We start from the raw sequence: 16,076 nt of genomic DNA, 5'->3' as shown, positions 1-16,076 counted from the left end.
CTAATTAGTAGCTTAAAACATAGTATTCCACAAATACAGAACTTCAGAGTACAGAATGCAAAACAGAAAGAAGACACCACAATAACCAATTTTCAATCTATTGAAAATGTAAGAGTTGAAGTCTCCATATGAAAAAAGCCTTGTCTTTAATTCAGAGCTTAGAGGAAGCTTTTGGCAAAAACGTGGTTGGAAAAGTTCTGGAAATGCCCATTTAGCTATCAGCTGCTTGAAGATAATTTTTGAACTGCATATTTGAGAGAAGATTGGGACAGGCGTCCTTTTGAAAGTCTTTTTTGTTGCATTATGGGAGCTTACGGACATCCATCTAAGGAAGAGGAAGAAATTTGTTCACTATTCTGAACTGTAATTGGAGTTATTGTGGTATCCTTCTGTTTTTTATTCTGTACTTTGAAGTTCTGTATTTGTGAAATACTATCTGTCTGTTTCAAGCTACTAATTAGATGTGATAAGACTTTAGGGCAGGCATGTCCAACTTCAGACAGGTCGTGATCTATTTTTTCTGGACAAAAGTGCTGGTGATCTACCACCGTGAAAATTAAGTTTCAAATTAGTTTCGAATTAGATTTTAACCCACCAAAGTTGGGTTCCACTGCCCCCCCCCATTTACAATGTACCTTCTGTCATTTACTGGTAAGCAAAAACAAAACAGACGAAGATCCAGAAAAAACTGCGAGCAGTTTTTCTTACATGTTTATTGTTATAACTTTCTTTAACTGTCTTCATAACTTTCTTTAACTTTTATCGAGTAATTTGTGTTAAATGTAGGTCAAGTATTGATCCAAGCTGATCTTGCACAGTCTTTAAAACTTCGCTCTTGCTAATTAGTGAGACGTCTGAGCCTGCATTTCATCCACCAGCTTTTTGAAGTTGGGTGAATATTGCGTGAGGGCCAGTCTCAGGGAATCCTGGAGATGTTCATCTGTCATGTTGGAACGCTGTGTACTCTTCTTCATTTTCAGATGGGAAAATGCAGATTCACACAAATAAGTTGAACTGAAACAGGAGTGTGCAGCTTCACTGCATCTTCTCAAGTTGGGAAATTTGTCTCTAGGCACTAGCTTCCAAAATGATCCTTGCTCAGCATGGGTTTTGAGAAAAATGTCATTTTTAAGGGTTACTATTTCGTTTTCAAGAGATGCCTTGTTCAATGAGTAATTTTTACTGATAGCAGCTGCAGTTTCCTTAATGTCCGTATCTGCTTTAAATGGGTATGACAAGTACTCCACAACTTTTTCAATTCTTTGGAAGTCACAGAATCTTTTTTTGAATTCTGGATAACAGAACAGATTTCTGTTGCATAATTCTCGTTCTGAAAAACAAAATTTGGATATTGTCCCAGATGGTCCTGCATATTAGGAAAATGATCAAAAGTGTTGTTTGCAAGGTCAGTCATCATTAGCTCAAATTTGCTCTTGTAGGATGAAACTGTACTCATCTCGCCAATGCATTTGTTTTTACCTTGTAGTTCAATGTTCATGTCACTTAGTTCGCCTGTAAAGTCAGCGAGAAATGCCAGATCACATAACCACTCCTCATCTTTCAACTCTGCTTTGTCATCTCCCCTCTCCTTCAAAAACCTTATTTCATTCAGCAAATCACAAAATCTTTGCAGAAATTTGTGCCTTCTTAGCCACCTTACATCTGTGTGCAAAATGATTTCCGCTGCCCCTTCATCAAGAGTAAGATTGAAAAGGTGTCTTTGAAGTGATTTTCCACTAACTGAACTTACAATTTTGAAAGTGATGTTCATGACAGTCTTTGTATTGAGTCTCTTGCTTGCCAAAACTTGCTGGTGAATGATGCAGTGGTAAGAAAGGAAATCTGGAAAGTTGTCATGCTGTCTACAGAGGCCTATGAAACTGTTAACCTCACCTGTCATTGCTCTTGCTCCATCAGTAGTGATGGAAACAAGTTTATGCAATGGAAGATTACACTTTGTCACAAAAGAATGGAAAGAGCTGAATATTTTCTGACTGGTAGGTTTCCCTTTTAAAGAAATCATTTCAAGTAGTTCTTCTTTAACACTGAAGTCTTCAAAAACCATCCAGATAAACACTAGCAACTGGGCTATGTCTCTTATGTCTGTAGATTCATCCAGTTGGAGTGAGAAAGCAACGCACACTGAAACATCCTCCAACAATTGTTCAGTTGTGTCTCCACACATCTTTTCTTTTCGCCGCACAATGGTGTTTCTTGGCAATTGTACATCTTGAACAGCAGCTATGATCTCTTTCTTATTCATAAATTCTTCAAAAAGATTGTCTGCTGCTTCAAGAAAACAATCTTTTACTAATTCTCCTTCATTGAAAGGTTTGCATTTCTTTGCGATCAGGTTGCTGACCTTGAAGGATGCCACGGTTGCATTGACCAAATGTGACCTTGGCTTTGCCATCAACTATTGCTGTGCAGCCAATTTCGATTTAAGTTCTTTGAGCTTCAGTTTACGAATTTCACTTTTGGGTGGAAAATCAGCATCAAACTTATTGCTATGCAGAGCCTTATAATGACGCTCCAGATTACCCTTTTTGGGCAAGGATACAGCAGCGTCACAAAGTAGACAACAACATTTGTCTTTCACCATGATGAAGAAGTAGTCCATTTCCCATTCATCATGAAAGTGGTAGGTTTTGCTCTTCTTTGGAACGCTCATCTTCGTTATACTGGGGTGGCTGGGGTGCTAAGTTAACACTGGCTGAATCTGGTCCAAAACTGTCACTGTCCCAAAGTATTGAAGATCAACAGGAACTGAAGACCTCTGGATGATGCTGAAATTACACATGCAATTCTAAAAGTAAAAATAAGAATTCATCATACTGGCACCAATAATCAAATACCACCACACCAAACAATCATCAAAAAAACCCAAACACCTGTCCAGCAAACCATGAGACCAAGTGGGGCTGGTGATCTACCTCTGACCCCTCCGCAATCTACTGGTAGATTGTGATCTACTGGTTGGACATACCTGCTTTAGAGAATTGTGTGAACAGTTTACTCACAGAGGCAGTGCCTTTTTCTCATCCCTGACTACTGTGAATCTCACTTCGGTTGCTACATGTCCCCCAGGAGCAGCATTTCAGGGATCATATTGGGCTGTGGCAGGAGGGAAAGATGACAGTTCCTATTCCAATGACCGAAAACACAAATGAAATGTACAACAGGATCCAAACTAATGTATGATGAACATAATACCCTTTGAATGTTTGGTAGAACTTCCCCACCCTACCCACATGATATGATTATGGAACTGCATCACACTGTATGCTGTCTTCTCCTGCACACTATTTGCTGAATATAATTATCAAAGAGATGTGTTGCTTTTTACCTTTGATATAGAGTGCATACACCTGTATTTAGAGGTCTGATTAGATATTTCAAAATTGGTTTTTAATCAGTCATGCTAAAATAGAATAAGCTAATCACTTACTATTGTTTGTTCATATTAAATTCCAGAAAATCAGATAGCATCTGGATAGAAGACAACTCCAGAAATATCACAAAGCCTGAATATAATTTCACACATGTTATCAATGAATTTGATGAAGTAATTTTCCGTGTTAGGACCGAACAAGGGGAATTAAAATCTGACTGGGTACAAACTTCTCCCTTTCAGGCAAGACATCAAAGTATGTTTATTTGCTTCCATTTTGTTATCTCTGAAAAATGTCAGTTTTATTTTTGAAAGAAACCAAGGGATGTGTAACAGGAATGAATTTATTCCATGTCAAAATATATAGGTCCTGTGTCCCAGTATGGTGCCTGGGGACCCCATGGTTCTTGCTGGCACTTTTCCTGGTTCCTGCAAAGTGTTTTTAGAAAGTAGGTGAGGCCATATGGGGCTTTTGCACAGCAGAACATCAGATTGGTGTGATAACCAGGTGCTTTCTCAGCTCCCCATACACCTCATCACACCTTGAAGTAGCAGTGAACCTTGATATAGGCAATTATATACTATCCTGTTATTATGGTTATGTTGCTTTGTCTGTACTTATGCATTGGTATTGGCTTTATTCTTATCTAGGGCAAAACAGAATTTGGATGATGTTACAAAGTAGTTAAATAAATTTCTGCAGGGGAGGGGGAACATATGAAAACTTGTTATCATTTGCCAGTAATTTGAAGAATATTCATCTTGTGTATGCACTGTCAAAGAATGGTAGTTAGGTTTCCCATCCCACTACTGCTGTTGTCTTGACCTTTCAGATGGTTGTGAAGTTTTTCTTCCAGAGACTTCTTAATAATAATAATAAAATTTTATTTATATCCCGCCCTCCCCACCGAGGCAGGCTCAGGGCGGCTAACAACATGTCCATACAGTAATTTATACAAAACTTTAAAATCAACATTAGTCTTAAAACCATTCTAATTTACAGTTAACATAAATTGGCAATAACAATAGGCATTTCTGGTGCTATTCTGTCGGTTAGCATGATGGCGAGAGTCACTTAGGCTAGAGTCACTTAGATGAACCCATCAATCCTTCAATCAGCAGTCCGCAAAGGCCATCCTGAAAACGGTGGTCTTGCAGGCCCTGCGGAATTGGTCGAGGATCCGCAGGGCCCGCACCTCTTCCGGGAGCTGGTTCCATAGGTGTGGAGCTACAATAGAGAAGGCCCGTGTGCGGGTATTCTGCAGTTTCGCCTCCTTTGGCCTGGGGATAGCCAACTTGTTCTTCCCTGCTGACCTCAGTGCTCTCTGGGGCTCGTATGGGGAAAGACGGTCCCTCAGGTAGGCAGGTCCTTGACCATATGGGACTTTAAAGGTAATGACCAGCACTTTGTAGCAAACCCGGTATGTAACTGGCAGCCAGTGCAGTCCGCGCAGCCCTGGCTGTATGTGCTCCCACTTCGGGAGCCCTAATAACAGCCTAGCCACCGCGTTCTGCACTAGCTGCAGCTTCCGGGTTCGACACAGAGGCAGCCCCATGTAGAGGGCATTACAGTAGTCATATCTTGAGGTGACCGTCGCATGGATCACTGTTGCTAGGTCCCGACGCTCTAGGAAAGGGGCCAACTGCCTTGCCCGCTTCAGATGAAAAAACGCCGATTTGGCAGTGGCTGCTATCTGGGCCTCCATTGATAATGAAGGCTCCAGTAGAACTCCCAGGCTCTTGACCTGGTGCGCCGCTTTCAGTGGCACACCGTCAAAAACCGGGAGAGGTATTTCCCTCCCCAGAGCGCCGCGGCCCACGCAAAGGACCTCTGTCTTCGTCGGGTTCAGCTTCAACCCATTCAGCCTAAGGCAAGTTGCCACGGCTTGCAGTGCCTGGTCCAGATTCCCTGGGATGCAGTCAAGTCGGCCATCCATTAGCAGATAGAGCTGGGTGTCATCTGCATATTGATGACACCCGAGCCCATACCTCCGGGCAATCTGGGCAAGGGGGCGCATGTAGATATTGAATAACATTGGGGAGAGAACTGCTCCCTGAGGCACCCCACAGTCTAGTGTGCGCCTCTGGGACAGCTCACCCCCGATTGCCACCCTTTGTCCCTGTCCCTTGAGGAAGGAGGAAAGCCATTGTAAGGCCAACCTCCTAACCCCTATGTCAGCGAGGCGGCGGGTCAGCAGCTGATGGTCGACCGTATCGAACGCCGCCGACAGTTCTAACAACATCAGTACTGCCACACCACCTTGATCCAGATGCCGCTGGAGGTCATCTACTTCTTGCATGGTGTTGGAGAAAACTTAGTAACAGCAGCTTGGCAAACCTTTTGACTGTGCTGAAAGGCTAAGAGGCATCCATTTTCTGATCCTGGGAATGGAGAGACCCAGGCCCAGATAAGGAAATATAGTGGGCAAGGCTGTAAAAATTCCTTCACCTTTTTGGTAACCTTTCCAGTCCTGTTCTTAGACCATAAATAACAGGGCACAACACCCCTTGCAACTCCTAAACAAATGGTCTGGATTGATATCATCTGCTATCCCTCGGGAAAGACAGCAGAAACACAAAGGTTAAAGGCTAAGTGCCATCTTGTTATGGTGAATGTGTGGTAAATTTCTAATCTGGTTTTACATTTCTGTCAGGGAAACTATCAACCATAGAATCTATATTTTTCTTTCATTACTGCTGAAGCCATCAAAACGGAACCATTTCCTAAACACGTGATGAATGGACTGATACATAGAGAGAGATTCATCACCTATTCAGCTTCAAGGGAACCAACCTCTGCAGTAACAGGGCCATAAAACCATTCCCCCAAAGTAATTAAAATTCCTTCTTGGGATTTGTGTACTTTTGAGACTCCTTTTTCATTGGATACTTGGAATCTCTTGATGTGACGTGATTTACCCTAGAAAACAGGCCATCTTACCTGTTAGGAGGGGTAGATCCAAGAGGGCAGCTGTGTTGCTCTGAAGCAGTTGAACAAAGCAGGAGTCAAGTTTCACCTTTAAGACCAACCAAGTTTTATTGAGAAAGTAAGCTTTCGTGTGCTCTCTAAGCACACTTCATCAGACGAGGGGATCAGGTATTGTGGGCTGAAATACATGCAGTTTTTTGTTTAAGTGCAAACTGGCTGTGGTCACATGATTAAACTGTGACTTGGCCATTTGGTTTGGATAGCCATAAAAGGTAATAAAGTTCCCTGCCAATTGGTGTTTTTGCAAATCACAGAAGGACATGTATTTCCTAGTTGTAGGCTACCTAATTTACTTATCAGCATCAATCTATACATTATAAACATCATTCTAATGGCAGACTAGAATGATGTTTATAATGTATAGATGGATGCCGATAGTAAATTAGGTAGCCTACAACTAGGAAATACATGTCCTTTTGTGATTTGCAAAAACACCAATTGGCAGGGAACTTTATTACCTTTTATGGCTATCCAGATCAAATGGCCAATTTTAATGTGTTTATATGTTTAATGTATTTAATGTATTTTAATTACTGTATTTATATTATGTTTTATCGAACGTTGTTAGCCGCCCTGAGCCTGCTTAGGCGGGGAGGGCGGGATATAAATAAAATTAATAATAATAATAATAAATAACAAGCCACAGTTTAGTCATGTGACCACAGCCAGTTTGCACTCTTAAACAACGAACTGCATGTATTTCAACCCACAATACCGGATCCCCTCGTCTGATTAAGTGTGCTTAGAGAGCACACGAAAGCTTACGTTCTCAATAAAACTTGGTTGGTCTTAAAGGTGCAACTTGACTCCTGCTTTGTTCAACTGTTAGGAGAGGGTTCCCTTTCAGAGGGCTCTCTTCCAGCCTGCCTCCCCCACCCCTGTCTCTTCTTGAGAGAGAGTTCCCTCTCCCTCTTATTGAGTCTACACTGCAAGAACTAGGTATTTGTATCACTTCCCCACCACCACCTATCAGCTAACCTCTGTAATTCCTTTTGTATGTTTGAAAATTCTTTGATTGGGATGTAACTATTTTAAAATCATTTGCTATAATACAATCCATTAACTTAACCAAAGGATTTCAGTGGTCTATCTCTGTAAACACTGACAGAGATCTTGCATATCTCACCTCTTGTAACCTACAATTTTGAGCTAAGAAAAATTAATATTCCCCAATAAAAAGCTGATTGAGATAACACCCCCTCCCATGCTGTTTTCATAAGCAGAAATGTTTGCAGGGTCTGCATGTCTGCCCATGTGTCCTAATTCACATCATACATCATGAGATTGCATCATCTCCTAATGTCAGACCCTCCTGTGCTTGTTAGAGTACATTTGGACCTTTGGTTTGAGTCTGTTCAAAATAAGCAGAAAACAAGTGGTAATCTGTGAAGACTTGTGGGGGAGTTGAAATCCCATCTCCCTTCTATATCCCCCTCTTACCTGCCTCTGTGTGACTTGCTTTGCTTCCTCCATCCTCTCTCCTCCCCATTTCTCTGCTGCTAGTGGTCCATGTCCCCTTCTCATGGTTTTGTACCCTCTGCATTTTGACTAACAGGGGGGCCATATATATCATTAGCTAAAAGGATGTACTTAACTGTTTGTCTTTTTCCATTTCAGCTATTTTAGGACCTCCAAGAGAAATAGATGCGACAGTGGAAGCTAACTCCATTTTTGTTAGCTATAAGGCTCCCTTTGATAATAACTCAAGATTCTTTGTTTTTCAATATTTAATATCTTACTGGGAGACGTCAGCAGATAAGGACGTGCCTTCATCTGACAAAGTGGTAATGAATTTCTGGAAAAAGTTTAAACACTGAAGCATTCTTTCACTTCAGTGCTATTAATTTTCATTCTAAATGTGTGTTTGCATCAAATAGTAAAATTAGCTTGATTTGGTTTGGGGGTTTTTTAAAGGCAGCATTTCACTAAACTGGGCATATGTTATCTTCACTTTTTTGCTGTTGAGCTGGCTGTTCTTCAGGTTTTCTGGTGGGTTTTTGTTTTGTTTTGACATTATGAAAGATTTTTTAAAAGAATGGGAGCATCAACTTGGTGTAATAGTTAAAAGAGTATTGGTTCTAGGATCTGGAAGACCCATGTTCAAATCCCCATTGTGCCATGGACACTTGCTGGATGACCTTGGGCCAGTCACACAGCATAGTATAGTGGTTAATATATATATATATATATATATATATATATATATATTTGTTTTCACATTGTGATCTGCCTTGAGCCTGCTTTCAAGGAGGTGGAATATAAATTTAAATAATAAAAGAATAAGAGGAGCGGACTCTAATCTGGAGAACTGGGTTTGATTCCCTACTCTTCCACATGTAGCCTGCTGGGTTGTTACTACCCTCAATTAACCTTTTATTGGGGAATATTAATATTTCTTAGTTCAAAATGGTAGGCTACTGAAAGGTGAGGGTAAAGCAGGATCTCTGCCAATGTTTACGGAGATAGACCACTGAAAATCCTTTGGTTAAATAATGGATTTTATTATATGTATTGATTTTCAAATAGTTACATCCCAATCAAACAATTTCAAGCATACAAGAGGAATACAGTGGTTAGCTGAATAAGTGTGGATGGGGGAGAGGTGATACAATACCTAGATCTTGCTGAGTAGGCTCAGAGGAAACATGAGGCTTCTGGAGAGAGATTTCTCTTGAGAAGAAGGGGGGGGGGGGTGAATGAAGGCAGGAAGGGAAGGATGCCAGGGAGGGTGGGAAAAATTCCTGGATGGAGGGGAGGGTGGAGAAATCTTGATAATGAACACTGAGCCTGAGGTTGCATGTACAAAGAACATGGAGTTATAAGTTGTCAGAACCATCTTTGGATAGGCACTTAGGGTGAAAACAGTTTTTGCCTTATAAATGTGAGGGTATACATTTTTCTGATAACAAAATCAATTCTTCTATACTAGGTATACATGTGCATATATAAGTTCACTAATATCTAATATAAATGAAGTACAAAACAGTAACTAAACTCATATTGCTAATTAACAGGATATCAAAAGTTACACACACAGAAAACATGTTCAAAATATATGCTCAATGTTTCTAAGCTACCAATTAGCTAAGTTGTTCTTAACTCATGGCTAAAATATTTGTATCAAAATTGAAGACAAGCATAGTATATCATTTTCTTGGGGGGCGGGGAGGAAAAAGAACATGGAATCTATTAATCTAGCTCTTAATCTAACATGTACAGCAGAATGGGATTCAGCAAAAGAAATACAGAGATATATTTACATTGACACAGTTTCCTCTTGTGTTTTAGCTAGATACAACATTGTCCAAGTCCACTACTAGACAGAGGCTTTGTCTAGCATATATAAAATTAACAGGCACATAGTTAAATCTATTATCAACCCCTCCTTGTATTCTTGCAGCAGAGAGGATGTATGCCTGGAACCATTGTTTGCTGCTGCTGTTTCCAGGGGAGACAGGTTTTCAGATGCACGCTTGTATGAGGCCATCCCTAAGTCAGGAGGTACCTGGCTCAAGTTTTTCCACTGGGTGACCTTGGGCCAGTTACAGTTCTCTCAGAACTCTCTCAGCCCCATGTACCTCACAAGAGACTGTTGTGGGGAGAGGAAGGGAAGGAGATTGTAATCTGCTCTGTAACTCTTTAGGGTAGAGAAAAATGGGGTATAAAAACCGGCTCTTCTTTGTCTAATGAACTTCACAGAGATGTGAGAATAAAATGGAGGAGAATGTTGTGAGCCACTCTGGTCCCTATTGGGGATAAATGATAGGTATAAATGAAGTAAATAGAAAGGCCTAATCTCACTAAAGAGTTACAAATTGCCTGTAGAATTGGTTCTCATACACGCAGATTGTCATGTCCCCAGACAAAGTTCTTCAGTGTTCATTTAGAAGTTTAATCAGCGTATATATGCATAGGAGTCAACATTTGCTGAGAAGGCTCCAAACACTTTGCAGATCGGTTTGGATTTATTCACTGATTCAGTCATGATTATTCACTGATTAAATGTACTGATGTTTTTGGCAACGACTTGCATATTTACACTGGAAAAAATTCTTGAAGAAGCGTTTTTCTTTTTATTTGCAAGGCATTCTTAACTGAAAGAAATGGCAAATTCTATTGGGGAAGAGTCTTAGTTGCTAAATGGCATTGGTCTATGTGAGCTAGCTTTAAGCATCAGTTTTTCTAAGGAATACATCTAAAGCGTAAGCATTTGGTCCAGGAATGTCAATGACAGCAGCATTAACAATGACAGAGGTTGGACGAAGCAGGATTCAAGTCACACCTTTAAGACCAACCAAGTTTTATTGAGAACATAAGCTTTCGTGTGCTCTAAACACACTTCATCTGACGAGGAATCCGGTACAATGAGCAGAGCCACACATAGCTGGTAGGTAGTGGCTCAGAATGGAAACTGGTACAAATTTAAGATCCAATGACAGATCTTAAATTTGTACCAGTTTGCATTGAGCCACTACCTACCAGCTATGTGTGGCTCTGCTCATTGTACCAGAGCCAGTTTGGTGTAGTGGTTAAGTGTGCGGACTCTTATCTGGGAGAACCAGGTTTGATTCCCCACTCCTCCACTTGCACCTGCCGGAATGGCCTTGGGTCAGCCATAGCTCTGGCAGAGGTTGTCCTTGAAAGGGCAGCTGCTGTGAGAGCCCTCTCCAGCCCCACCCACCTCACAGGGTGTCTGTTGTGGGGGAGGAAGGTAAAGGAGATTGTGAGCCGCTCTGAGACTCTTCGGAGTGGAGGGCGGGATATAAATCCAATATCTTCTTCTTCTTCTTCTTCTACCGGATTCCTCGTCTGATGAAGTGTGTTTAGAGCACACAAAAGCTTACGTTCTCAATAAAACTTGGTTGGTCTTAAAGGTGAAACTTGACTCCTGCTTTGTTCAGCTGCTTCAAACCAACACGGCTGCCCTCTTAAATCTAATGACAGAGGTGTTACACCTGTGACAGGACAGAAGTAGTTATTAAAAAGTTTTGGAAAGTAAATTTGTGCACGAAACAAGAAATCACAGAGGGAAATCCTGTTAATTCAGTAGACCGATACTGGCTTATGAATTGCCAGTGTAAACATACCATGCTTCCGTTTCAGGGCTAACCTGTGAAGTTCATTTTAAGAATTTAAATGAATTTGGCTGAAATGGTTGCTGTATAGTAAATGTCACTTTATTTCTCTCTCCTCTGATTAAACAGGAGGAAGTGAAAACCAGCAATACAAAATTCAAACTTGTGAATCTGATGGAAATGACAGAGTATTGCTTCCATATACAAGCAGTGCTTCCTGAAAAAAAGCTACATGGACGTTTAAGTGAAACTTATTGCAGAAAAACCTCTCTTACTGGTACGTTATTTTTCAATGAACAATAGTATTTTAGTGGCTTGAACTCATAGCTAAAGCAATTTAATTTAACCTGTTTCCTGAAGTTAAATTGACATAATAATCTTATTAATAATTGATATATTAATAATCTAAAGTGAGCATTTAGAAAAGATGGATGTAATTAATAAGGGCCAGTATGGTTTTCTCAAGACTAACCTTATCCTGTTTTCCCAAGACTAACCTTATCTTGTTTTCTCAAGTCTAACCTTATCTTGATTTCAGTAATGGTTTTCATAAGGTTCCACATAATATTCTTCTTGGCAAATTGGTAAAATGTAGTTTGGATCCTATTACTGTTAGGTGGATCTGTAACTGGTGAATCTGTAACTGGTTGACAGATTGCACCCAAAGAGTGCTTGTGAATGGTTCTTCATCCTCTTGGAGAGGTATGAAAGCTGGAGTGCCTCAAGTATCAGTCCTGGGACCTGTTTCCTTTAACATCTTTATAAATGATTTGGATGAAGGAATAGAGGGAATACTTATTAAATTTGCAGATACTAAACTGGGATGGGTAGCAAATACAGTAGAATACAGAGTCAGGATACAGGATGATCTTGACAGGCTGGAAAACGGGGCTAAAACAAATAAAATGAATTTTAAACGGGATAAATGTAAAGTTCTGCATTTAGGTAGGAAAAATCAAATAAATAATTATCGGATGGGGGAGAGTTGTTTTGACAGTAGTATGTACAAAAAGAATCTAGGAGTCTTAGTGGACCATACATTGAACATGAATCAGCAGTATGATGTGATAGCAAAAAAGGCAAATGCAATTTTGGGCTGTATCGACAGAATTATAGTATCCTGATCACATGGAGTGATAGTATCTCTTTACTCTGCCCTGGTAATACCTCACCTAAAGTATTGTTCAGTTTGGGGCATTTCAATTTAAGAAGGATATAGACAAGCTGGAACATGTCCAGAGGAGGACAACGAAGATGGTTAAGGGTCTGGAGACCAAGTCCTATGAGGAAAGGCTGAGCGAGCGGAGTATGTTTAGCCTGGAGAGGAGACAACTGAGAGGTGATATGATCATCATCTTCAAGTACTTGAAGGGCTGTCACATAGTTGTTTTCTATTGCCCTAAAAAACAACAGGTTGAAATTAAATCCAAAGAGTGTTCAACTAAACATTAGGAAGAACTTCCTGACAGAGCAGTTCCTCAGTGGAACAGGCTTCCTTATGAGGTGGTGGGTTCTTCTTTGGGCAGAGTCTAGATGGCCATCTGACAGCAGTGCTGATTCTGAGGAGGGCAGGAAGGGTTTCATCAGTACTTTATTCTCATGTCCCTTTCTTACACCCAGAGAAATGTTAATAGCCACATTAAAGTCAGGCAGCAATTTTTCTCTAGGCCAGTTTTGTCAGGGAACCTGGAGGGGTTTTTTTTGCCATCTTATGGATGTGGAGCTAATGTCACTGGTGGCGTGGGTGGGAGGTATTTGTGAATTTCATGCATTGTGCTGGGGGTTGAACTAGATGAACCTGGAGATCCCTTCCAACTCTGTGATTCTATCCAGATACCTTATTAAAGAGTACTGTCCAGCAGCTGTCTTGAGGACTACTTCTAGCAATATAAAAATCCAATGGTTGTGGAATATTCTATATCTTTAACAAAAAAAAATGGAATGCCATGTATAATATATTTTGATGAAATTTCTGAATCACATTTTTTCCTGTAGCTGAGTAGTAGTTTAGAAAGTCTTTTCCCCCACCCCCTGAACTTGTGTACAAAATATTTTACCAGGTATCAGTATGGGGTAATGTGTACAAAGTGAAAGGACAGTGAGTACTGGCTTGTTAGAATGAATAAGAAGCAATGTCAAAAGTAAAAGCCTTGCATTTAGGACACTGCACAAAAAGTACTTAACATGTATGAAAGTATGAAATCCATTTTCAGTGACTGCATATATGTATTGCTGCATAGAGTTGGTGAATTAGATTTTTAGCCAGTTGTTACTTTTTATTTATTTATAATTTTATTCCCTTTATATCCCGTCCTCCCTGCAAACAGGCTCAGGGCAGGTTCCATCATAAAACCACACAATACCTGAGGTGAAATAGATGTGTATGCACTTGATGCCCATGACTACTGTACTTTTATTTTGTTTTTATATTTTCTCATACACAAAATGCTTTTCATGTAGAAAATGTGTAACATTTTAGGCCTCCCTTAATCTCTAGCATGAATTTCCATTAGATTTTAAATGTTTTGCTGTCTTTAAGTATGGCAGAAAACATTCTTTTTAAAAAATCCCTGTTTTCTTGCCAGTACTGGAATATATAGTGCTTTGTGTTTCAGAGAATTGGCAGCTCTACAGAATCTAAGTTCCATGACCATGGGGAAGAAGAACTTTTGCTTTACTTTCTCTTAGTCTGCAGAAAGTCTGAAAATGTGTTGTATGAAAGAGAAGTTTTGAAAATGTGTCTGAATGATTAATAGTTGCAATGAATAAACTGGTATGTTTCAAATGTTCTTAAATATCAAGCATGGTAGCAAGCTTGCCTTCTTAAATGTCCTGTTACACCAAGGGTGGCCAAACTTGCTTAACATAAGAGCCACATACAATATATGTCAGATCTTTGTGTGCCACAAGACATGAACATCAGGCATTTGAGAGCCACAAGGAAGGAAGGCTTCCTCGGGAGGTGCTAGGCTCTTCTTTGGAGGTTTTTAAACAGGCTAGATGGCCATCTGGCAGCAATGCGGATCCTGTGAATTTGGCGGGGGTGTAATTTGTGAATTTCCTGCAGTGTGCAGGGGATTGGACTAGATGACCCTGGAGGTCCCTTCCAACTCTATGATTCTATGATTAAGGAAAGCAAATAGATGGGGGAGAGGTGGGAAGAAAGCAACTTTAATTTTAAATGCATTCTCTAAGCGTCAGATGATTTGGCTTGGAGAAGTGGTTTAAAGAGAGCAATGCCTTCTCCAAGCTGGCCGATGGGGCCGTGGAGGCTTCGAGAGCCACATAATATGTATGAAAGAACCACATGTGGCTCCCGAGCCACAGTTTGGCCTGTGTTACACTGTTGTTCTTCCCTTGTCCCAGATTTAAATTTCTGAGATTTATGTTTTCAGCCTAGAATTCTGCAATCTTGTGTTACTGTATAGATACAGTGCAGCTGATTTCATTGGAATGTTCTTCCTGTAATATGTGTTGGATCGAGATGAGATGTAGTGACTTTAAGCATGCTTCCTTGGACACGTTACACAGAATTCTGATTCCTGTGTTGGGTTATTATGGCATATATATTTGCTGATGGAGGCAGTAACTGAGTTGGATCCAGTGCAAAATTTTCATTTGTGGCCTAACTCTTGTACAAGGGAAGCACAAGAACAAGACCAAAGTAGCTGCTTGCACCTAGTCAGACTTATTGCATTCCCACTTGCAGCTTTGCTTGTGTAGCCAATCTCCATTCACTGTAATACAGTGAAAAATGCTAGGAGTCACACAAGATCCTGTAGAAGCCAAACTACACTGAATGCTCATGCATTGCTGGATCCAAATGATAGGTTTTTTAAATACACATTATTATCATCCATTGCTGTATTTTACACACTGAAAATTTTTTGACTTTCATCACTCGGCTTGTCTTCCTCCAAATATTTATTGTTTTTACCCTGCCAGTAGTAACTCCCTTCTTATTCTCATCCCTCAACCTGTTGCCCTTGATTTTTTCCTCCTTCCTTTTCCTACTGTAGACCCTTCTGGTCCCCCCTGCTTTTGGGCTTGCTCTTTTTAGCTGTGCATCTCTCAGCTGCCTTATTTCTGCCAAAAGCAGAGAGGCAAGATCCCTACATGAGATTTCATTCTAATACATCTTTCAGGCCCAATATGAGATTTCTCTGAGCCAAACTCACTTTACTTGCAGAAGCTGCATTGTAGTCTTTTTGACATTATTTTGAACAAGTTCAAATATTATTATTATTGAAGAAGAAAAAGATATTGGATTTATATCCCGCCCTCCACTCCGAAGAGTCTCAGAGTGGCTCACAATCTCCTTTACCTTCCTCCCCCACAACAGACACCCTGTGAGGTGGGTGGGGCTGGAGAGGGCTCTCAGCAGCTGCCCTTTCAAGGACAACCTCTGCCAGAGCCATGGCTGGCCCAAGGCCATGCTAGCAGGTGCAAGTGGAGGAGTGGGGAATCAAACCCGGTTCTCCCAGATAAGAGTCCACACACTTAACCACTACACCAAACTGGCTCTCCAAACTGGCTTGATACACCACTACACCAAACTGGCTTGATAAACTGTCATGCAACTAAACAGTACTTCTAGAGAAATTGTTGTATATTTGACTCT

General features: G+C 40.5%; 1 protein-coding gene across 1 annotated transcript in view; it reads left to right on the top strand.

The window, feature by feature from the left end:
• The window catches only part of IFNGR2 (interferon gamma receptor 2), a 28,409-nt gene that overhangs the window by 10,624 nt on the left and 1,709 nt on the right, over positions 1-16,076 (top strand). The window contains exons 3-5 of the mRNA XM_060234307.1: positions 3,475-3,647; positions 7,998-8,164; positions 11,585-11,732. Of these exons, the coding sequence (XP_060090290.1) occupies positions 3,475-3,647; positions 7,998-8,164; positions 11,585-11,732 (488 nt within the window). The remainder of the gene's footprint in view (positions 1-3,474; positions 3,648-7,997; positions 8,165-11,584; positions 11,733-16,076) is intronic.

This window comes from Heteronotia binoei, chromosome 3 (genome assembly GCF_032191835.1).
Source record: "Heteronotia binoei isolate CCM8104 ecotype False Entrance Well chromosome 3, APGP_CSIRO_Hbin_v1, whole genome shotgun sequence".
Lineage (NCBI taxonomy): Eukaryota > Metazoa > Chordata > Lepidosauria > Squamata > Gekkonidae > Heteronotia > Heteronotia binoei.
This window is presented reverse-complemented; position numbering and strand designations above follow the sequence as displayed.